This window comes from Galendromus occidentalis, unplaced genomic scaffold (assembly GCF_000255335.2).
Source record: "Galendromus occidentalis unplaced genomic scaffold, Mocc_1.1 scf7180000076932, whole genome shotgun sequence".
In the NCBI taxonomy this organism is placed as follows: domain Eukaryota; kingdom Metazoa; phylum Arthropoda; class Arachnida; order Mesostigmata; family Phytoseiidae; genus Galendromus; species Galendromus occidentalis.
Window position 1 is genome coordinate 41,995 of NW_003804921.1, and position 24,015 is coordinate 66,009.

The following is a 24,015-nucleotide window of genomic DNA, read 5'->3' on the forward strand; positions in this document are numbered from 1 at the left end:
GTGCTCCCTCAAAGTGGCCTGTGTTCCAAACGTCGCCGCTATTCACTGAAAAAGTTTGAGTTTACTCAGTGCTCGTACGTGATGTGATTTATAGACCCTCGAACATGCTACAAGGCATCGCATTAATCTCGATCGCCTGCGGGGAAAGTCATTTATCAGTATGACCAAAGCAGGCATATGCTGTCCAGTGTTTTTGAATCGAAACTCCAAAAATGATTCCCGGCGACAGCGGGCCTTATTCGGATATAGTCGGGAACGGGAGATGGGCAACCTCGCGTCGGGGCGCGCAGAAACCCTTGGCGGTTCCGACGTCGTTCGACCTCTCCTCCGAGTCCTGTCACATTGTCTCCCGTCTAGTGAATTGACAAGCCGACTCTATTGCTTCAAAAAAATCTAATTCAGCTCGAGCCGTCTCATTACGCGCCTCCGTGGCTCGCTCGAGGAGAAACAGAGCCACCGGAAAGCGAAGATCTGATGAATTGCGCCCACGACCCGGCGCTCCTCCGCAAGGAAAAGTTCAGAAGTGCAAACGTCGCCTGCGACTTCTGTTGTGTCCGCTGGGCTGAGCATTGCGACACGTTGGTCTGAAATTGCGCGTCAGGTCGAATGAGGGGTTCGTTCCCTCCTTGAGCAACTACGACCTATTCCTTCATTGGAGCGTGAAAATGGCCGACGGGAAAAGATCGGTACTGCTCGGAGCGCATCTTTCTCGAGGCGTCCCTTGGGGTTATTTCGACACTTGCGCTGTTTACTCATTCCAGCTTCGTGACCTGTTTGCCGAAGCGGCCACCTCCAGAGGCAGCAGCACGGAACGAATCGAGCCATTGGGTTTCTGCGGACGGATTTCGAGGACGCTTCAAAATATACGCTCCGAAGGTACTTCAGCCTTTCCCGGGGATTGGGAGTATAATTCGGAAACGCGGATTCCCCACGGCAGAGTTCCCGCTCCCCTGTTATCAGCGCAGTATGGTGCTCCCGCTGCGACAGTCCATCTTGGAATGCCTCTTTTAACGAGTGCCATCCCAGCGAACAATCGGTCTCCGATTCTCCCATTCGGTTGATGTGATCCGTACTTTCTGTGGTCGTGCAGCTTCTAGGTTGGGGTGCTCAGATTTTCCAAGTTCCAAGAGGAGCATCATCGCCATGCTAGGTTCCGGGCAGAATCATTACCTTCTCATCTCTCTGTCTCATGTCATGATGGATATTCCATTGCCTGGTATTGCCCAAAATGGCCCATTGTTTACCCGGACGGAGCTCGTGCCGATATAAGTATGGGATACTCATCGTTAACGGCCGGAAATCTTACGGGGGACGCCCACGCCTCCATCGAGGTGTGACCTCTGACCGAGATCTCGCGACTGTCGAGACTATTCCAGATGGATTCGATCTTTAGAAGAGGGACTCCCGGGTCGCCGTGTAGCACGGAATTATTTTTTCACATGCCGCTCTCGCGGCTCACTCTCTTATATCCCGATTAAATTCCAAGAACTTCCAATCCGAGAAATTCCTTGAGTTCCCGGAAAGTACAGTATATGGGCACACGTCGATACTTGAGCACATTTGTATCTCCTCAAAGTACGTGGAGACAAAAATCGTACGTCTTTCCCGGCTGACCGTATTTGGGACGCAGAAAACGGTAAATAGTAGCGCGTGTTGAATTGAAAGCGCATGCTCTCCTGGACGATCGCTCATCATGTCCACTAGCGTGAGTACAGTGTAATTCGGATGTATTCTGATGTAAGGACTCTCAGGGACCGGCCAAGACGCTCCGTCTTATGCGAGATCCGTTCTATCCGAACATGGTCTCCTTTGAGCGGCCCATAGTGAATCAAAAGAGCTGATTGAATGCTCCTACGATACCCTCTCCCATCAGAATGATTATGCAGAAATTATTGTGACGAAGATTTCACGATCCTTGATAAAGGACCGGTACCGAGGAATAAATCCGTTGTATCCGAGTGTCCGTTATTTGGTCCACTAGGGCCGAGTCACTTGAATGGGAGATCCCATAGGCTCGGCTGGGACCGAAGACCCGGTACCTCACAGTGTCCGTTATGTCCGGGGCTTCACTGTAAACAAATGTGTGCTCATATTATCACGTTCGGAGACGTGTGAGAGACCGCCCGACCGCGCCGGAGCTTTCAGCAAAGATCAGCGGCGTGAATGCCTTCACTCTCCCACCATTAAACTTGTCTCAGTTCTGTCCACTTTCTTGCTCGTACATTCTGTACGCGCTAATTCCAGACTCGATACCGGTGACACCGTACGACATCTCGACCTCAGGTAGAATCGAGCGGGAAGCAGATCGCGGCTCCGTGGGACCGCACGACCCGAATTCCGGGTCCACAGAGGAGGCCCCTCCTCCTCTCACCTGTGAGTTGGGCGTGAACAGTCAAAAATCACAAGCTACGCTCACGGAGCGCTCACGGAGGAGCACAAGCAGTGTCTGACACAGTTTATTTACCTTTTGTGGCCCGAAGGGAACCAAATTGCGCTGCGACCGGTGCTGGCAGTGGTAGTGACTCCGACGATTTGTTCTCGTCCCGAGAGCGCTTTCGGACCTGTGGAGCAATCGATGAGATCCTCGATGTAGGAATAAAATCTGTCGTGCAGTAGTTCTCGTAGTGAAACTTTCGTGGAGCTGGTATGTGAGAGTGTCTTCGGATTACGGTGCCTCTTCTGCCGCAGACGTTCTGTTGGTCGGATTGAAACGTGACGCCGAACGCCGCCCCCAGGATTTAAACAGTGCCAAAAATCAAGGAACACACAGTCAGAGCGCTGTCAGAGCATCGGTACAGTGAGAGCAAATCATCGTGAAGATGTTTCGGTACCTGAGTAGACGTTGGGGAGGAAAACACCCTCAAACGAGCAGTTCGCTTGGCTCGAAGCATTCTTTACCGTGTAAAATAGTCATGCTGGACGGGTCGGACATCAGTATCGATTTGCCAAAAAAAGCTTTCGGATCCGAGCTGCTGGAGCTGGTTTTCTACAATATCGATCTCATCGAGAAGGACTACTTTGGTCTCCAGTATACGGATGCTTTCCACGTTCAGCACTGGCTAGACCCGACCAAGCAGGTGAAAAAACAAGTGAAAATTGGGCCCCCCTACACGCTGAGACTCAAAGTGAAATTCTACATATCCGAACCGAATTTGCTCCGGGAAGAATTGACTCGCTATCTGTTCTTCCTTCAACTGAAGCAAGACGTCCTCAGTGGGAAACTACCTTGTCCCCGTGATACGAACATCGAGTTGAGCGCGTACTCCTTGCAGTCGGAGCTCGGGGACTACGATCCGGAGGAGCATACTCCCGAGTTAATTTCGGAGTTCAGATTTTGCGTTGAGCAAGACGAGGAAATGGAGATGGAGATCCTCGATTCGTTCAGAAAACTCCGCGGTCAGAGTTCCGCCCAAGCTGAATTGAATTATCTTAACAAAGCCAAATGGCTCGAGATGTACGGGGTCGACATGCACACCGTTTTGGGGAAAGACGGTCGGGACTATTCGCTTGGCTTGACACCGACCGGCATACTGGTCTTTGAAGAACAGACAAAAATCGGCTTGTTCTTCTGGCCGAAGATCACCAAACTGGACTTCAGAAATAAGAAGCTCACTCTCATCGTCGTCGAAGATGACGACGACGGATACGAGCGCGAGCATACATTCGTGTTCCGACTGTACAACCCAAAAGCTGCCAAAAATCTCTGGAAGTGCGCCGTTGAGCATCATTCCTTCTTCAGACTACGCTCTCTGCCCGAGCATCAGAGAAACATGCGACAGAACCTTTTCCGAATGGGCTCGCGGTTCCGTTACTCGGGGAAAACCGAGTACCAGGCAACCGCTCGCAAAACTCGCCGTACCGTTCAGTTCGAGCGACGACCTTCGCAGAGATACTCCCGGAGACAGTCAACGACACGTCGTCCGAAGGCTAATAATAATCATCAACAAAATAACAACAACAACAACAACAACAATAATAGCAACAGCGGCGGCGGCGGCAGCAGCAGCAATAACAATGGTGGCGGGCCAGCGACCACGGACGGGGCGGCGTCTTCCTGCTCGGCGAGCAAATCCGAAAATCGCTATGGAAAAGGTCCAATTAAAGTTCCAGCGGTCGTGGTTCCTCCCATGAAGAATCTCGACATGCACAATGCAGAAGATCGCCTCGATACCCTGATCAAGTCTATAGCGAAGCCGGTTACGGCGCACAACTTCAACAACGAATTCGTCCCGGCCGGCGATGACAAGAGAGGAAACACAGTCGTTCTCGATGAAGAGACCGACGAAAAGCCCAAACTCGCTGCCGATTCAAAAGCGGCAGCAGCAGCAGTAGCGTCGTCGTCGGCGATGATGATGACGACGGCAACGACGACAACAACAAAAGCAACACCGTCGACGGTTCAAACTCCATCGTCCACGGCAGCTCCTGCGGCGACGGCCGCGGCAGCGACCGGGTCACCCGTAGTTGTAACCACTTCGAACAGTCTTGTTGTGGTTAGTGAACCTGTCCGCAATAACCTTAAGCTGGTGAACAATAAGCCCAGCAAGTTCCCTCTGGCGAATCAGATCAAGAACAACATCGCTAAAGAAAAGTTCAAAACCGTCATTCTCTGCAATCCCGATGGAACACCCTTCCCGAGCGAAATGAACTGCAAATCGGACAAGTCCGAGGAGACCGGCCCGCTTATCATCCTGCATGACCCTCAGCCGGAATTGACCTTGCTAGAAGTGGGTCCCGAAGACTCGTCGGGCGGTCTTCTCCCACCTCCTACGATAACTCCGGTTCCGGCGGAGGCTCTCAGCAAACTGAAGATCGAGAAAACACCGACTACCATCAACGACCTGCTGAAGCTCAACGAAGTCAACGGCGAAGTGCGACGGTCGCTGAGTTCCGCTAGCAACAAATTGATAAGCACGGAAAAACAGCGGCGGATGTCTTCTTGTTCGGCCGAGGAGGAGATTTCGCCGTGGCATGTAGGAACCATGAACGGTCGCTGCAGTTCCGGTGAAGATGAGATTCGCATAGACAGTCGAATTGTCAAAAAGCGAACCATGATCACCACGGAACTCTGAGCCTGTTTGCGCACAAATGTGTGTGAATGTGAGCGTGTCGGCCCTGATGGATGTCGATGATCCAACGTGATGTCCTCTTATCCGATCCAACAACAACAACAGCGACGACGACGACCACGACGACAATCATCCGATGTAGTACTACTATGTAGGCAGTCGCTGCCAACCGGTTGGCTGGTTGGTTGGACGACTGACTGAGCCGCGCGGCGATCGACCGATAGAACCAGACGAGCCTTGTTCATAATCATGTGTATATTCTATGTTCACAGATTCCTGATGCGTCAAACGTTCGGGAATCGCTTCGGTGTCTTCTATTCTTTTATTGTAGCTCATTTGTTCGCGAGCGTCCTGTCTCGTTTTTCCGCTACTGCCGTCGCAAGTGCTGCGACGCGACGGCAAGGTTTCCGTCTCATAGCTTTTTCGGGTGTGACGCTTTCTTTACATGTACACGTCACGTTCATCCAGAACAATGTAGATCCTTGCGGGGCCTCGAAGCGCTATGACTGATCCCGTTCGCTTTTCGGCGGGACCGTCTCGCCAAACAACATTCCATTTGTGTTTCAGAGTGCATGTATTTACCTCGCGTGCCACTCGGCCGATTTCTTGCTGCTACAAAGCATGAACGAACGAACTTCCCCGTCATCGATACACCGATAAAATGACAAGTAGTCGCGAATTGTATTCAGCGCAATCCTGAGTTCGAAAGAGAAACAGAGAATGAGTAATTTATATACCTATCTCGAGCGAATCACAGGGAGCTGGAAAATTCCATGGCTTAGGGTCTTCCTCTATCCGCTCGCGCAATGTACCTGGTGCAATTTAATAATGCAAAAATGACGATTGGTCTCGACAGGAATAAAGACAAATTATTCTGAATGACGGATGACTTCTTCTTCAAGATCCATAGGTCAGCGAATTCGCGGAGCTCCCCAGAAGACCAGGCCGATACAAGATATCGCCAGCGAGGATATTTCGAGGTTCCGTCGCTTGTCCCATAATCACGCACGCCGCGTATTCGCCCGAAAGTAACGCTAGAACATCGTAGATAAGTAGATTCGTATGTATGATGCAGTTTACAAGGGAGCCTTTGTTGGGTAAGGTCAGATTCCGCCATGCGGCTAAGCGCTCACGCTCAGGCTCCGATCAAGAGTTTTAACGAGGATCGGATCCACCTAACTACGTAGAAGTGGCGTAAGAGGTCTGACGATCAATGACCAGAGACGCCAACCGCTAAGGAATCTCTGGCATCTGCGGTATCCGTGGCTTTCAAACATCGAACCTGCCCGGCCTTTAATCGTCTCCGCTACGACGGTCACGGTCGCATTTTACACCGATCCCGTGTCACTCGCTCACATCTGATGAAGAGAGAACTTCTCTGCCAAGCATCTCGATAGTCACGCTCAAGATCAGACGTCATCTGTGGCGCGGTCGTCATGATTAATTTCGTAACAAGAATTCAGCGTTCTCAGGTGATTCAACAGCTGACTGAGGCTTTTAGCGACGAACTGAACGCCTACTGCGGTCGGTGCATCAGCATTAGCGCGGTTTCTCGCTCCTTGGCGCCAATCATTCAAAGTTCGGTCGATAATTTCCTTTTGTCTTGAATGCATTTTCTTTCTCGTTTTGAAATCTGGTACCGTGCCCGACGAAATTGCTTATCGAACGTCGGAGCCGCCACAGAAAAGCCGTCACACCCAGTCTGGGAAACGGTATTCCGTGCAGGGCTGACGATATATCCACTATACGCTCCCGGGAGTTTCGAAATCCCGAGGCAGAAATTGCGTGGCTCATTTGCGAAAAGGGGGCTTCCCGAGTCTACGAGTTGTGCTCTCGAATGATGTAGCTCCCGATTGAACGTCGTGGAGGGGGCTTCGATGGCTCAACAGCTGGTGAGGAGTATACCTGACTGTGGACGGTCTGGGGCCGTGATTTCCTCCGAAATCTTTCTGTATGACTCCATGATGCGGAGTCCATCGCTCTCGTCGAGACCGAGAGGATAGTTTCCCTCAGGATGGACCAGAACTCTCGGATGTGGGGAGCCCCTCTCCCTCCGGAGAACATGAGGGAACCTCTCTCTTCTCGCGGAGGGTTTCTCAACACCCCCCCCCCTCTCTCCAATTATCATGGAGCCTATAGAGATTGTGAATGAATGCATTCGACTCATTGTCGGTGAGAAAGCTATGCTATCGTACAATTTATCCAGACTGAGACCGTCATTGTGATCCTTCATTCTGTTGGCCGGAATCTATTATTATTCCCCAAAAATTTACTGAGCTGTTCGCTTCTAGCCTGGACCAATACCCCGAAAAAGACAAGATTATTCTGGAGCGGTCCATGAATCAGTGGTTTACGAACTAGACAAATATTCGAGATATCCGTCAGGGCGCTCGGAATTCTCCGCTCGAGGCCGAGCAGGTGTGTACGCGGAAGACAGCTTTCTGACGGAAGCTCTATCCATAGCTGAGAGGCAATTTTCTGAAGAGCGAGCACTGGCGCCTTCGTTTCAAAATTCACGCTCTCGATATAAGGAATCTGTCGGGGTCTCGAGTTATCGGCCCAGAGGCAAACGACACGTCATTCGATTTCAGGCATTGGAGCGCTCGATGTTCCGATTTGTGGCTCCTCATCGGACCGGAGAATCAATAATGCGATCATCGTTCGATTGGCGTTCGCTTTCATGGATGGCCTAAGGAACTTGACATCGCTTGCAGAGCGTAGCTTTCAAGTTATTTTGCTTCGACGACGTCGTGTGAATTCATAAGAACTGTTGAATATATTAAACTACATTCAAGGCGAGCCGATTGGGAAATGCTCCATGTTTACAGTGGTGAGCGAGTGCACCGACGATGGAATTGTCGGTTCGTCGCTGATAAGAAAAAAACCTGCCCTTCCGGGGGCAGCCGATAGATGTCTGCCGGCACTGTAGAAAACGCACACGGGAAGGTTCTGACTGGGGAGACCAGCCGAAGACGCGCTCATCATCCCGGATCCCTCAAAAAGTCAACATCAGAGGCGCGGCCAGCTAACCGTGAGCTGAGGATTCGATCCATGATGCTTCGTTCCTCGACCGCTTCGAGAAAGCTCGACTACTTCTCGTTCTTGATACTTCCCGTCATGGAAAACCGCGCGCGGTCGCTAAGCAGAGTGCCATCTTGATCTGTTGCTGCGCGCAAAAAGCCCAAGCCGGTGAGGCACGAAGCACGACAGCCGAGCGGAGAGGCTGCCATCGATAGCGGGGAAGCCGACAGACATGAAGAGAGCCTTCATCTATACTTCATAGCCGTCTCTGCCGCTCGCTCGCCGGAGCGTCTGCCTGCCGCCGACATTAAAGCGAAAGCGTCCATAGTACGGAGCAGTCGTGTCTGTGGGCGGCCTCTTCCGCTGAGGGTACAGTGGGTCACCGCTGGCTGATTTGCCGACTGACATCGAGTTGGAAGCCGACACAGGAACGGTACCGTTCGGGGACGTGTGCGCAGAAACACGCTCCGCGATGCATTGTGATGGAAAAAGATTGCCCCAGGACGTCTTGACGACAATCCTAAACCCTGCGCTGTTGTTGCTGGCTCGTTGGATGATTGTTCGTTGCACTGGATTTATTGCTGCTACCGACATCGCAGCTGTTCCACTTCTTTGACGGGCCACGTTTTCCGAAAGCCCACGTTAGGTTCAGATGAAATACAGTGGAATCTCGTTACAACGAACACCCTTACAACGAATTATCAGTAGAGCGAGCGCTTTCTTCCCCTTCACTGTCGGAACGATCAGAAGCTGAAAACGATCTAAAACTTCCGCTATTGAGCTCTCCGACTCAGCCGACCAACAAAGAGCGTCGCTCGTCGACAATAATCTTCCGAGGCTTCTCGCGTCCTCTCATATCCTCGAGATTTCCCATATTGGCTCGGGAAATAAAAAAATCGGCAGACTGCGAGTCATAAGTCGTCCAACATTTCTCTGATCAATCAAGGGGGCTAGTGTCTGTCTCGTGGCGTAGCATGATTCGACAGCATTCGAGAAGCTTTCTCCTCAGGGTCGGACAGCAAATCCGCGAAGACCGACATCGGGATCAAGGAACACGTCTGGTGTTGAATTGTGGGATTGGTGTCTCGTGTATGCCGACCATAAACTGCAGACCAGAGTTTCCAGTCTGGGATTCGAGCTATCTTTATGACACCCATTATGGATTGAAGACCTCGCCCAGTGCTCACGGGGAATATAGAAACGGTGAACGGAGAACTTTGGCGTTCACAGTATTTGCCTACCTATATCGTCAACGCGATAAGTGATACGAGCGACGCTAGGGGAATTTTCCGAATCCTCATTCAAGTCAAAACCAATTATCACCGCCCGAGGAGTCGTGGCTCGCACTCGAGCGCGTTCGGTCCGGGCCCTCGAATAATGATCTCAGCCATACGAGCGAATTTGAAGAAAAATGCAAATTTATAAAATGGCTCAGCGAATGAACTCAGCAAGCCTGACTTCGCCAGAGATACGGGAGAAAGTTCCGAAGCATGAGGTGGATATCCACAAGGGTCCGCGACACAACAATGTTCGGTGAAACCGTTTTCTACGAAATACCGTTTGTGTTCGACGCCCACTTGTTCTTGGACGAGGGCTCTCATCTGTGTATGTAGGCGAACGGCGATTTGTATTCTTTGACGAAGGCGGCTAACACGCTCCTCGTTTATACGCTCTTCATTTGTGCCGATCGGTCTTCGCTTTTTTTCTGCTTTCTAAGGGACCAGCCCCCTGACGTCGAACACGTTAAGCAACAACAGATGCGGATCTTTCTACCCTCGATTTGTCCGTCGGCAGAGCGATCGACAGAAGAACAGAAAAATTTGCTTTCGAACCTAAAGATACGCGATCGACACGCATGAACAGAACGCTTCCGACTTTCGACGTTTGCATGCCTGAAGGTTCCGTCACCGGAGTACCGTTAGCGCAACGTGGTGCACAGTCGAGACTGGTCGGCTTCTATTGAGAGTCTGTGGGAAAAGAATCGGTATTCGACAGCGTTCAATTTTTGAATCACGGGATGCCAGTTAGGCTCCCCGGGTCTCGAAAAGTTTTTCTCAAGCATTGTAGGTATTGTGTATGCAAAAGGGCTTCTTCGAGTTTCCTACAGGCGGTCCCTTGTGATGTCAGAGATATTCACCGAAATCAAGAGCCAGAGGAAGAGGAGCATGGAGCTCCGTCGGGTCTGATCAATCCGATTCCAACGAGGAAGATCTTCTTCCTTCTTCAGAGACTCTCTTCTGTATGATCACGTCCCGGGCCGAGACGCAAGAAAAATCCAAGCATTTTGAAGCCACCTGTCCCGGCAACGCGAAAGGTTAAGTACTGACGGAAAGATCCCGTGGAAGGAGAAAAGAAGGAAACAAAGGGAAGAATGCCGCAACTTCTCGGGGAACAGCAGTGGTCACCTGGCATGATAAACTGGTCAATCAGACACGCAGCGGGTTTGAGAAGACGCCGCAGAAAGAAAACTGACGCTTGCATTCCTTGGCTTTGACTCCGTTCGGTCGTCGGAACTCTGTACGGAAGACCCGGGACGCGGACTGTAGCGGGGATTCCTAGCTTATCTATCGGGACTTTAAATTTCATTGGAAACATCTAATCCCAAGTTCCGCGAGAGCGGAGCGAATTTCAGTCGCCGCGTGTCACCTGTCAACGGTCGTCCCGAAACGCGACCGAATCTAAGGCGAACTGTCAGATAGAATTTGCGCAAAGTGAAACCATCAGTGAGAGGAAGGGACAAGGAACGAGCATTGGAGTCATTGACGTCGACGCTGTCATCATACATGGCGTCATGAGAATTTCTCACAAGGTCCCGTGGTTGAGGAGTGATTCACTCGGCCATAGTACAATTTTTTTCTGACATCGTCACAAGAACTCACGACGCCCCGCGTCGTCGAATGCGTGCGAGGCGAACTCCCCCTAATCGCTAGTGAAAGCATCGCGCATGTACATATGGGGATTAATTACCGGGCGGTATTGGGGTACTTCATTCTTCGGAGAGAAGAGGGCGGAAGAGAGCAAGTGGAGACTTATATGAAGTCGAAACTGGATTCCCGCTGTCTTTGATCCGACATTCAGGAATATTTCCGCCTTCAGTGTCCCCGGATTTTCCACCATCAGGTTTCATACGCGAAGATCGAGAAGAACACGGTTTTCGGTCTGGAGCTCCGGCACGTCGAATCGATGTGAGCCCGACTCCCGCCAGCGCACGACAACGACCTCAAAAGTGTACCAGAAAAAGGAAGTATGCGTATAAGCAAGAAACCATGGTCGAACATTCGACTCTTGGATAGGGCGGGGCGAGCTCCATTCTGCACAATACTTATTCTGATATTCCTAGAAATCGCTGCTCGTGATCCGTGAACGAGGGGTTCAAACCGTAGTCTGAATGAGGAATATGTGTCGCTCAAGACGGCCTAATCGGATTTGGGACGCACTGTGACCGAAACAACTCTGGGGGCAAAGAGCAAATTAGGGACTGGAAGTCTGACTGTGAGATGAGAGGCAGTGGATGCCCCGCTTCGGATTTTTGTCCTCGTTTTTTTCTCATACTCCGCAAAACAACCGTCTATCAGAGAATGTCCAGTCCATGCTGCGGACCTCTCAGATGGGGACTCGGACACCAACTCTAGACATCACTGGCAGCTCGACTCGCCAGCAACAGTGAGTATTCTGATGAGAAGTGCTCAAAATCGACCGCCCAAGGATGGAACAGAATGATAATTCCCACCTCTTCCGCAAGAGGTCCCAGGCACCTCTCTCTAGAACGTCGGTCGAGTAGCGTCCTCGATCGTTGGCAATCCGGTCGACTATTCGAGATAGCTTGGTCTGTTAGGAATTGTAGGCCGTCAGATGTCACAGTATTTCTCCGACATACGCCCAGCGCATCGAGAGGACAAGCGGTCTCCTTCGAGATTCCGGGGACGTTCGACGAGGACCCGAGGAGTTTACGCGCCCGTCGGGCGGCGAGCCAGTCAGTCCATCGATCACTGAGCTGAGTCTCCGTGACATGGATGATTTTCTTCCCAAAGGTTTTCTTCTTCGGTCGATACTTCGAGGGTGCGTCTCCTCTTCCTGCAGCCGATGGCAAAGTATCGTCAGACAAACCGCACTTGGATTGATGCCAATCAGAAAGGCCAACTCAGAAGATCAGCGCAGAGCAACCAAGAGCTTAACGAGATACAGACGCACTCCAATGTGGCCATTCAAAATCCATTCTGGCACGGCGAAACAGGCCCACTCGGCGGAAGTTCTCCATCAGCTTTTTCCTAAGCACGTGTTCGAAGTTGTTCCGTCATAGATCGCAAATGAGAAAAATATTGGGGACCACTTGTTCGCTCCCGGGAAAACGCTTGGGAAGAGGGACCCATGCGATTATTGAATCGTAGCTTCTGGCGGGTTGTGTCCCGTGCAGTAGACAACGGCAAGACATTTTTAATAAAGTGGCAAACCCGCAATTGGGTCAGTGTGGAACCGGCCCCGGATAAAAATGGACTCCCTGTAATTTCTGGTATTCTCTCCGCCAGTAGACGGACAGTGCAGCTCACAGAAGTCACTTGGTCGGCTGTGGGATATTTTTTTCAAAAGAGAATCGGGATCGATAGTCAAGGATGCGGAAAAGAAGCTGAGGATAGGAGATATCTGGGTTTCCCGAAGGAAGGATATGAATTCGGATAAATCGGAAGGAGTGTGCCCCATCTCGTAGAATTCGATCGAGTCCTCGGAAAGTTCCCATATCTTGTTGTTTCAGAAAATTTTGAACAAGTCCCGTAATCGCTGATCTTCTCCCCTTGCAATTGGGGCGGGGGAGCGATTGCAGAATCAGAACAATCAGCGCATTCCCTCCAGAAACGAACACTGAAGATCCATAGCTCCCCATGCCGAAGTTAAGGTCGGGCTAGAGTTCACCTGGGTATCTTATTCTGGATGCGAGCCCGCACGCAAGAAGCCGTTTCGGCGCACGACTTGTATCCTCCGGAATAGCTCCCGTTCCGGACGGATTTCGCTGCGTGATAAGGGGAGGTGGTGGAGTATCGCTCGGGGATAGGAGACCCACCAGGGCTTCTCAACATGATCGAGAATGAATCCGTCCGTGCCAAGCCCGGCCAATGACTGAGACATCATTGAAGCTTGACTGTGAGGCCTACGGATATCCTCACGAACATATCTCACGCCCACCGGAAGAAGCGGGCCGCTTCTGAACGATGTCCATCTAGCCTTCAAGTTGCCTCCATAATGAGGCTCGACTCTCAGAATCTTATGACATATTCTCGCACTCCTACCACAAATCGAGGACTAAGATATGGAATAGTTGTCCAGGAATGTTCTATCGATTTATTCTCGTCCAACGCCGCAGAACACGTATTCAAAGCCGCTTTCACGCCAGTTTTCGAGCAATTTACAGCCTACTCCCATAGTTGTCCGTCATAAAGCCTGCTCCTTGTGACCCACCGAAGATATGGACAACAGACCGCTTCAGTCCTTTGTGGCGACTAGGATTCGAAGAAAATATCCCGGAGCGAGAGGATTTTCTTCTCCAACAGGGAACGGATCTCGGAGCTTCGATGCAAAATAGATTTCACGGAGGATGCTCCCGTGAAACGTCCGTAGTCATTCGGAAGGTAGGTAGCTCAATTCTGGGTGGGGGGCAGGCGTGCTCGTTCACAGCGTTGCTTTTTCTGTGTCCGTGCGTAGTTTTCTTCTCCCACGACAACGAGCTGGCCTCATCGGCTTCTTCTCTTCTCGGTTTCTTCTTGACTACAGCGAGGCTGATGACCTCAGCAACACGTCGAGAAGATTCTTTACTGTTGACTGGGCGCCATTTTCCGTTCCACGTGGAGCGGAGATAGTTTTCGAGACCCGTCTTACGGCGGCCGATCTGCGGAATTCCGGGGAGAAGGTCCGAGAGAGGCATCCAGTCGTATTTTCGGACTGAGAACCGCGGAAGTCCGCATGGGCATCACAGAGGCGCCATGCGCCACTACCGCGACCCTAAGACCGAGAAGGGAAATTCGAGTGAACTCACCGGAACTGGTGCCACCAATCCCTCCGGAATTGAATGGTGTGAGATTTCCTCGCTATGCTTCGCTACCCGAATGTTATCTCCCCCCGAATCTCTGTCACACTGACAGTTTTGGGCTCCACCGAATCATGAGGAATTGATTGGGTAGATCCGCCAGAGCCAAGAACCAGCGTACCCGATTCCTTCTGAACAGTGCTGACAGAATTATTCAGGGTTGATGTACACATAGATCTTATCGCCTTCCGGCTCGCTGCTCGATGCTCGGTGTTTAGCCGCCGAGGAGGCCGAACTGTCAAAATCAGTCCCGAGCTCCGAGTCCGATTCTCCGCCAAGTCTCAGCTGAAATCATAGAAGCAGGAGAAGAAAGAGCGAGCAGGATATCGCCAGGCGCCTCAGCCCGCCCTCACCACAAGGAGTCCAGAAGAATCCCCATACTCTTTGATTTGATCACGAATAAACAATTCTGGCGGGCGGTGCAAACCGGGAATACCGCCCGCCTAATTCTCATAGAATCTCTGATAGCTTTCGCACAAGTTGTGAGCAGATAGAGGCTGCGCAAGAAAAACGCGGTTTCCCGGGTCCCCGCGAGTGGTGAGTGCGCTTCCCGCGGCTACGCATTGGCGTCTTGTCGAGCCAGCGAGCAGCCCCGGTTCTCTGCAGAGGTTGTTGCTGACTGCTTCTGCCTCTGATCCAGTGGTGCCCGATCGGCGGCGGGGCAAAACTTGGCCAGATGAATATTTCCCCTAGGCCACGGGTCCCTGATCTCAGTCGAATCCCGTTTCGGAAACCAACGCTCAGAGCCGCTCCAGGAGAATATGTCACGGTATCCCGGTCGTGACTCGACTCAGCCGGCTGGACATCGGGGGTTCAACCTGCGGACCCCGAAGTTCTGAATTTTGAAGTGAGTAATGCTGAGAACCGAGCAGTGAGGTCAAAAATCACAATTCATGACCTAGTGGAGTTCTCCCGGAGACCGAAACTTCGGCCGTGAGACAGAAAAACTCTGTCCCTGATTTCCTCTGAGATATCTTAGAGCAAAACCTCAGGGCGAAGCAGAACCGCCCCTTGCCACTAGGAGGCACTGCGGAATTCCATCATATTCCAAGAACGGTACATTGGAAGTGTTCAGCCCGATTCCGCTTCTCAATCAGATTATTTCGAGCAGAGGTCGAAGTTCCGAGTACAGTTTCTGGCATCACTCCTGAGGACGGATCCAGAGAGCGAATGTACCCAAGTGGATCGAGGCCAGATACCTGCTTTCTGATGAGGAGATACAGCGAGGAAATTTCAGCGATAGCAGAGACCACGGTGCCGCCGCGCGGACGGCGCGGCGTTGCTTCACGAGGTTGAAACGGTTGCCTCCGGAATGGAGTTTCTCTCGTGAAGAGCACGATCGCACGCAAATAGACAAACGCGCTAGCTACTCTGGTCATGCTCCGGTCTTATTCTTGACGCTCCTGAGCAAAGTTCCTTCGATTTCCTCGAGAGGTCGCTTTCTTAATGATCTGTTGGGGCTTGTTCTAGAATAGTATCGTTCTGGCGAACGAGGGAATGACAAGATACAGAAGACTGTACCCCAGCTTCCGTGAGATTAGGCACCGATGAGCGACGAACCACAGACTGATATACCATTCCTTCGGGACTCCGATTGACACTAGCTTCCGCCGTGGCTCTCCTGTCCCCTGACATGCTTTCGATTCGACTGCGTGACTCCGGAGGGAACTTCTGTTTTTCCTCGCGACGTGGAGGGACGGATGGATGCATGCAATGTTCCATAGAAGCGCGTTCCCATGCAATGTTCCCTTCTTTGATCACCTACATTTTATGACAAATGGAAATATAGACCCTCATGTCAGTAGGAGACAAGATTTATTCGATTGAGGGCCCGACGACCTGAGGAAGAGATGAAGGCAAATCATTATTCCCGAATCTTTAGAGCGTAGCCAGCGGCTCTCCGCGACGGATTGAGACCGGAATTCAACACGCATTATAGTCAATCAAGATAGGTGCTGTGCATCTTTCCGTGGTGGAGAACTCCATCAAAGCGAACTCACATTCTCGGGGCATTATACTCTTCCAAACTTTGAAGGAATGATTCAAACCGCCGAGGCAGTGTATCTTGTAACGGCTACCGAGAGATCCATGAATCGGATCAGCGACACCGTAGAATGCCCGTCTTATCCTTGAATGCACCAAGGCCATGGCGCACATCGCGCAAGGCTCGCGCAGCATGTAGACGTCGTAACCTGGAGCGTCCAATGTCGAATTGAGCGACCATGAATCGAGCGGGAGATCGTGCAGAGAATCGCTGATCGAGAGAAGACACGGGAGCCGGAAGAGCTGCGTTCCCGTATAATTTCGAAGACGCCGGAATCGCTCTCGGATTACCTGTACATATGTAGGGGACCTCTTCGTCAAAAGGGACCTGAGCCTCCTCCTCCACCGCTCGTGTCGGGATACCTGTCTGCCAGGCTCCGCCTCCCTGGAGTCGAGCGACCAGATCCAATGCTACAAGAGTTGCATGAAGAGCAGGATGTTCATCCCTGCATGAGCTGGCCATCGCGAGAACGGTGTCCGTTGCGGGATTGACGATCGTCACAGCGTTGGAATCCTCCTGGAAATATTTTTTTCCTATAGAGACCAATGTCCTTTGATGAAGGGATGAAACGCAGGGGGAAGGACGGGAGAGACGGAGGCCGCCTCCCAGACGATGCCTCCGTATTGCGATGCCGGAGTAGCGAATCGCCATATTGGGTTTCAGCTTGATGCGGACCCCCAGCCGAGAAAAACCCCGCGTAGGCCGCTTCCGGTATGCGTCTACGGCCTGCAACGCTGGCGATCTTCGAGTGGAGGACCTGGTGCTCAGGTAGCCCGGGCAGAAGCTCCAATCCATTTAGGACGGATGGACACGATTAAAACGGTGCACTTACTTTATCGGCATCGTTGGAATGTATTATTGTCGCGCGCATGAGCTCATGTATTCTCTGGAGCTCCTGCACCTCGAAGAATGTGCCGTCTAGGCTTGACTCGATCTCTTTGTTTTCGTGGAAGTGAGTAGGCCAGAGTAGCGAGCTCTCTTGGTATTGGGTCCGAGTCAGGGGAGCGTTCAGAGCGACCTAGAAATGGGTTGATATGAGCGTGACTTCTTTGAACTTGCGATGAATACCAGATCTTGATTGATTGGCGCGCGAAATCCAGCTCGACATCCACCGCTACCTTGTGTTCTCTGATACGGTCTACATCTATTCCCTCGATCGAGGTTAGTTTCGCGAGATCATCTTTGTCTGTGCAGAGGATTATTTCCATTCCGGATTCGGTTCTTCGGACGCGCTTCAAATGAGGAAATTTCTGAGGAATTTAAGCTTCGAGATAATTATTCTTCCCGCAAAAGGGAGCAACCGAAGGATATCCGGCTCGATTTGGCGATTGATAGAAATATTGGGAGCTCGCTCCCAATACGCGACCAGGCTCATAGATCATCTTCGCTCATCTGCTTGCAGAGAAATCGCAAGCATGCATGTACCTGTAAGGGGGACTCATTGGTCAGGCGTTGGATGACACCCGATATGAGTTTTCTGTCCGTTATCGGAGACACGAAAACGGTTGCTTGTTCGACTCCGGCTTCGAAACAATCTGCCAGGACCGCCACAGGTGCCAACCGAGGTCGTTTTCTGTCCGAATCACCTCGCTCCGGAGACATTCTCGAGGCTCGTAGTCACTGTTGCGCCGCGCGGTCACAGATGAACATTCAGGCTATTCGAAGACTCAGAGCCAATATCATCGCAAAGCACTTCCCAGGCTAAACATCTCTCTTATACTTCAAGGAACGAAATGTTCGGAGTGGGTTTTTTTTTCAGCTCAGCTGGCGTCGTTCGACTGTGTACGAGCAGACGATTGGGGAAAGAGTACTGAGAAAGATTAGTGTTCTGAATGTCTGAACTGGCGCGCAGCGTCAGTTGAAGCCCGTATTCATACGTCCGAATCGAACGAGGCTGCAGGAAAATGTAGGCCGGATGACAAGTTGGGGCGAGAATGACAGTCAGACGGCACCGATCCGACTCTGATCCCAACAAGCAAGACTGATCCGGATCTCCATGTCTGCTCCCAAGCAAGAGACTTGCTGCGTGGTCGTCGAGGATTTGGGAACGATTGAAGTGATTCACGCATTCACGTAACGGGTGAAGCCTGTCTAATTTCTCCGAGCCAAGATTTTGAAGAGTACATTATATTTGCACTTCGTTCCGTGTATTTCTTCTCAGTTCGTGAGCGCCAGCGGTATGGCGATCTATCTCTTTGTGGTAGAAAAAGATGGCACTCATGCTCCCGCCACTGTTTGAGATATCAGAGATCGTCAGGAAAGGAGGGTCCCTTCTGTTGCCAAACCGTAACTCTTCCTCAAGCGAAGACGCGAGAGCATGTGTGTCGTGTCGAGCGCCACCATATAATGAGAGAGGGTAAAGGCGGCGCTCCTCTCTCTCACAACAACAGCATGTAGAAACTTCGCTTGAGTGACGAATTCAACAGCCGAATAAGATCTTTGACTTCATAATGATGTGGAGATATCCAGAAAATCTCGGAATGACCGAGGTTGACACCATAAGGTTTTCGATTTTGTCCTCCTTCACCATGGGTCCGAGCGTCTGCGGATACGTTACAGATGAGCACGAATCAATCGCGTTCCTTCGGGAGAGAGAGAACCTCTGGCAAAATGCGTTCATACTGAAGAGATTCAGCCCACCGGATCTACCGCAAAAGTCGCCGATCCAGCTGGTGGTGTGAATTTACTCGAGCGTTTCCGCGGCTTTCGCAGGTTTTGCGGGCTCGCAAACGCTTTGCATATGCGTGATGTTCGATGCTTGACCTGATTCGCTCAGAGGCGTTTTTAGTGTGAGCTTGTGCGTCGAGGGAGGGTGCTTAGTAGTCCTCGAGCGACGTCGCGATCCGACGGTCTTGGTACGAACTCTCAAAATTGCTCTGTGACTCTTCACCCTAGCTCATGCATGCTTCGAATTCGAGTCCCAGATCACATCGAAGCAGACCGGGCGCGCGTTAGGTTTTCTAGTGGTACTTCTCGGCCCGACATCTGACGATGAGGTGCAAGATTCGACGTTCGATTTTCGAAAGCTGTACAGATTGTGAGAGCTGGCCTCGTGCTTGATGATTCCCAATTTCACTGAGGCCACGCGAATCAGCTGGGAGGCGCCCCCGAATCGGAGAGCGATCAAGGGAGGGCCCCTTTGGTTTTTTTCCCGAACGATGCGCCGAGTTTTTCCCTTGTATGCGTTCGCTCTGGGGATGTGTGGCCCTTCTTGAAGGGCCACACCGGCTCGCGGGCACAATGGAAAAATGACAGCGATATGAAATGCAGGGACGCTCTCCTCAGATGAGGTTCCGAGGATCAAAAGCTGCGATCGAACGTTCCAAGAGCTCCTTATGGAAGGACTGCATGACAATACGAAATCGTTACCGCCGCGCAACAGGTGTCAGGTGGTGGACTCGTAGATTTTCTCTAGGCGAACGCGAGGAGCAATCAATGATTGTTCGACGCCCCGAGATTGGGGAGATCCAGCTCGGGTTCCGGCTTCGTACATATAGGCTATACAGGCTTCGAGCCCCGCCGCGGACGGAGTTGGTACGCGGCAGGCGTAATATAGATATAGGCTGTAAGAATGTCACCCCGTATATTCGCAGAGCGTCATCCAAAGCTCAGGAGAGCCATGGATTCCGAGTCTGAATCCCCGGAGGAAGTACGGGAGTCGTTCCCGCTCACTCATAAGTTCCCGCTGGAAGCTGTGGTGTCAGTGGAATGGTATTCACTTGCCCAGCTGGAGTACCTCGCAGACAAGATAAGGAAATCCCAGCGTGAGTATCACTGCACAAGAAATCATTTGAACCGTTCGGGAGTGAGCTCCAAGGGACCTCGGACAGGTGGAAAGTAATCTCCTCGAATTACAGCCGTCGAAAACTTGCTCCTTCCGATTCCGAAAACACTCACGGTGAGTTTAGTTTTCATCTCTGAGGCTCTAGTAAAAGTATTGTACACTACAATCGGCTTGTAAAGCCCACCGACTGCAATCGCAGGACCCTCCGGAACGGGCGACCTCATCCAAAGACATGGGTTGGAGGAAGAAAGTTTCCCTGAGGATTTCATCCCCCAGATCGGCGAAAGCATCCATGGACTCTTTTGTAGACGAAGGTGCGTTTGCAATCTTATCCATGATATCGGTCGCATTCACCTTCGTCCCCGGGAGGGAGGAACAAATCCTCTTCTGGGTTCGATTTTTGCATGGTATATGTTGGTACTTCATGCACGGGACTCGGGGAAATACCCAGGACATCCCGTTCGCGATGTGAACTCTTGAAGTGGCCACTCTTCTAACACCATCTCTTATTTCCCCGTCGCAGACCTGAGTATGCCGCTCACAATAGTGAGTTCAATTCGGGATAATAGTCGCGCAAGGTATCATATGGCAGACTCTGTTCTTGCTCTCGACCCAGGATTGGACTCTCACCTGTCTCTCTTTTCCACAGGCGTCGCCACCGTCAACCTACAACAGTCCGGTGAAGGCTCCAGTCGAGTCGAAAGGCGGGTACCCACCCGGGATATCGCAGTCAGAGATAATGATTCCGGGACGATGTCTCATCATTTTCGAAATCCAGTCGATTCGGTTAGATTTGTTTCGTTCCTCAAATTTCGAGGAATTCATTGCAGAAGATCCAGTGACGATAACTGTGAACAATATGGTGGACATGATCGCTAGTCCGAAGAAAAACTTGTTTCATGAGAAGGCTTCGCTCGGAAGCACTTGTCACGGAGACGCGAGCGGGGGTGATGGAACGGCGACACAGACCGAAGCTAAGAAAATTGTGAAAGAAGCTCGCTCTCGTGACCCGAATGTCGATTCCAGGAGAAATATGCTCACCACGAATTCAAGCGAGGTCAGAATTATTCGCAGGCTTCTCGGTTACTTCTTGGCCTGGTAGAGTTTTCCGAAGAACCGACCAGCAAGATCGACGATCAGAGATAGATTCCGCGACTCCTCTTGACAATCTCGAATCACTGAACTAGGAACTGCAGCTATGTCTTCCTTTCGCAGCGATCGGGAGCTCCTAGACCAGAAGGAACGTCGACACTTCGATATCATCTCTTCGAGGGAGAAGCCTACAGAAATATCCACGATGACGATCAGTAAGTTCGTGATTTATGCCCGGAACTCTGCGTAATTTCGAGGGAAACGTCGTCGGCCACGATCCGATTACGAACAGCCCGATCCGCGGATATTGAGGACCTCTTCCTGTAGGTTTGTAGGAGCCAAGCGACCCCAGCGATACCATCGCAAAATGGTGCCCTCCGTCCCACAGGCAGCCGTTTTACTTCACGAGCCGGACATCGAGAAAGATCCTCCTTGGTTGCAAGCGGGGATCCGTGAAAAACTCGCACAGTTTGTCGTAGTTGTCTCGTCTAAATCTGGCTTTGATGGCCCTCATGGGTGAGATTCATGTTGAGGCTACGGTCACGTACTCTGCCTTAACAGCCTACGCAATTAAATGGGAAAGAGCCTGTCCTGATTGATTTCTTTGTTCGTTCTTAAAAAATTTTGTTTCAACTTCAAGGTCACAGCTCCAAGATATGAAGCTTGAGAGAGTAGATCCGAGCACAATTGCAGAAATTCTCATGAAAGTCAGAGTTGCAAGGCCAGTGCAATCCAATCCTCTCGGCACTTCTGAACCCATCGTTGACCCAGCCGAGAGGGCCGCTCCGACGCGGGAAAACATCAAGGAGGGAGAGTTGGAGGTGAAAACTCCCCGCTATATGTGGCTTTCATTGACTGTTCTGTGGGACGATGCAACTTTGAGATTTTCAGAATGAGTCTCTGTAGAGGAATACTTTGATGAGGATTTCGGATTCCTAACCCATTGTTCGCCTCTAGGAGATCTCAGAAGCGGAATCGCGACTTAGGAGAGAACTATTCGATCTGCTCTACGATACACCGCACAAGGGCCTATCATTGGATGATCTCTTCGATGATGCCCATCAAACTATCCTCATGGAATTATCCAATGAGGTTCACCTGACAAACGAGAAATTACGTCTTTTATCGTCGAAGCGGAGCTTGAGCCGCAAGTTGACAGAGGTAATGTAACATTCACTAATTCCCGCACACTTAGCTCCTCGAAACTCGATCCAGGACTCCGGGAGAGCACGGACCCGGGTGGACTCGCTCTAGCTCATGTTATTATTCTTGCAGATTTTGAAAAAAACAAAACAGCAGCAGCGGAAGCGTTCGAGAACATACGCACGGCCGCCTCAGAAGAAGCAGAGGGTGAGCGATTCGAGAGTTGAATCGCCCTCGGTCCAGGGTCGATCTTTGGTCGTGGTGCCGGAGGATGTCTCAAGCCTTAAGGGGACAGTGCCTGTTCACGATTCGTCAGTACCGCCTGCAGCCCTCTATCGAGTAGCTCAGGGTAAAATGAGCAGCTGTGCGGGTCGCCCTCCCAATGCTATTTCGCTGTCTAATTATGGAGCGACCCAGAACCCTGCGGTTCTTCATACTTTTGCCGATAGGGGACAAAACCGTCAGAATTCGCCTCGAGGTCACATGAGACCGGCGGGGCCTCACGCCCAGAATCGCGTGTCGAGTCCGACGACTTTCGTGAGTCTGCCGCCACCGAACAGAGCTATCAATGTTTCATTCATCCCAACGTCGACTCCTACAACGAGTTCGGATCGTCTTCCCCCAATATCGCCCCACATGACTACTCTGCCACCTAACGTCGCATTGCCCGCGAATTTGATCCCACAAATCAATGCGGTACCCATGGATCTCGATGCATCCCTGAGAGCCCCCACGAGACTCGTCAGAGTCGAAGTCTCGCCTAGTCCAAGAAATCCCGTGCCAGGGAACTTGACAGCGGTCTACGACCCGCCGACATATTCCTGGAACAGCTCGGAGCGAGGGGGACCGAGATTCGCTGCGCCGAGTTCGAGTCCAGCGTACCGACAACTCATTCATATTCCGACCTCTGGGCTCGGCATCAATAGACCGACGTTGATTTCTCGAATGCCCAGCGCAAGGGTTGTTATGGTGACTCCTGAACAACTTTCAGCTGTAAGTATAAACGAGCCGATTTTGGAGAACACTGGGGTGTCTGTCCCATGTTTTCGAAGAATCTAATCTATCTTTCGGATAAAGTTACAGTCGCAAGCGCACCTCGAGGGACAGGTCCGTATGCAGCAGGTCCGGGAACATTGCCCCGCTACTGTTGTGCACTTAACAAGACCACCCGACGATTTTCCCGCAGCGACCGCAGTAAATGCGAAGGGTGTCAAACCGGTCCCTCCGGCTCCCACGAATCAACAAGTCTTGAGCTTCCACAGGAACGATCAGGCTGTTTTCTTGACACCGAGCATGAATTTCCAAATTATAAGACCTGCCACAACAAGCGCACCGAGTTTTTTCACTGTGAGACAACCTTATATCGCGAGACCGCCTTGAGCTCGATCTAACTCGTCGAGTAGTTTCATCCGATGAAGATTTTCCATTGAAGGCGGGAAGGATCGATACCGCGAGAGCCATCCGGCGCCGCCCCATGATCGCATAAACGCATTGTTCAGTCAAGATGAGCGTTTCCGATGATTTCAGCGGTGTTCGAATCATGGTGCTCGATAGTCTATTTTTCAAGAGACGGCATCTACAAAACTCCGCAATAGGACCTCGCCTTTTATCTGCAGAGAAGCGATGAATAAATCCTACCAGATTATGCAAGCATCAATAAATTGTCCGAGAGTTGTCATTTATGTGCAGGTAAACGCACTCATCTCTTCGACATGTTTCGAAACAGGATTGCTCGTCTCCTACGGGCAGTAGCGTTTGCATGATTTTTTTTTCGGGGGGGGGGGGG

At 51.4% G+C, this 24,015-nt stretch overlaps 2 protein-coding genes across 2 annotated transcripts; one reads left to right on the forward strand and one right to left on the reverse strand.

Annotated features, from left to right (window-relative positions):
- Nucleotides 1-2,544: 2,544 nt before the first annotated feature.
- Nucleotides 2,545-5,405, forward strand: LOC100905761 (band 4.1-like protein 5). Its single transcript, XM_029110629.1, has 2 exons — nt 2,545-4,328; nt 4,386-5,405. The coding sequence occupies exons 1-2, from the start codon at nt 2,820-2,822 to the stop codon at nt 5,070-5,072; spliced, it is 2,196 nt and encodes a 731-aa protein (XP_028966462.1). The 5' UTR covers nt 2,545-2,819; the 3' UTR covers nt 5,073-5,405.
- A 10,559-nt stretch (nt 5,406-15,964) lies between these two features.
- On the reverse strand, nt 15,965-17,972 carry LOC100905905 (probable inactive tRNA-specific adenosine deaminase-like protein 3). Its single transcript, XM_003740365.2, has 6 exons — nt 17,636-17,972; nt 17,329-17,460; nt 17,043-17,228; nt 16,501-16,726; nt 16,167-16,358; nt 15,965-16,005 (listed from the first exon to the last, which is right to left on the reverse strand). Exons 1-6 carry the CDS (start codon nt 17,810-17,812, stop codon nt 15,965-15,967), a joined length of 954 nt encoding a protein of 317 aa, XP_003740413.1. The 5' UTR covers nt 17,813-17,972.
- Nucleotides 17,973-24,015: the final 6,043 nt, after the last annotated feature.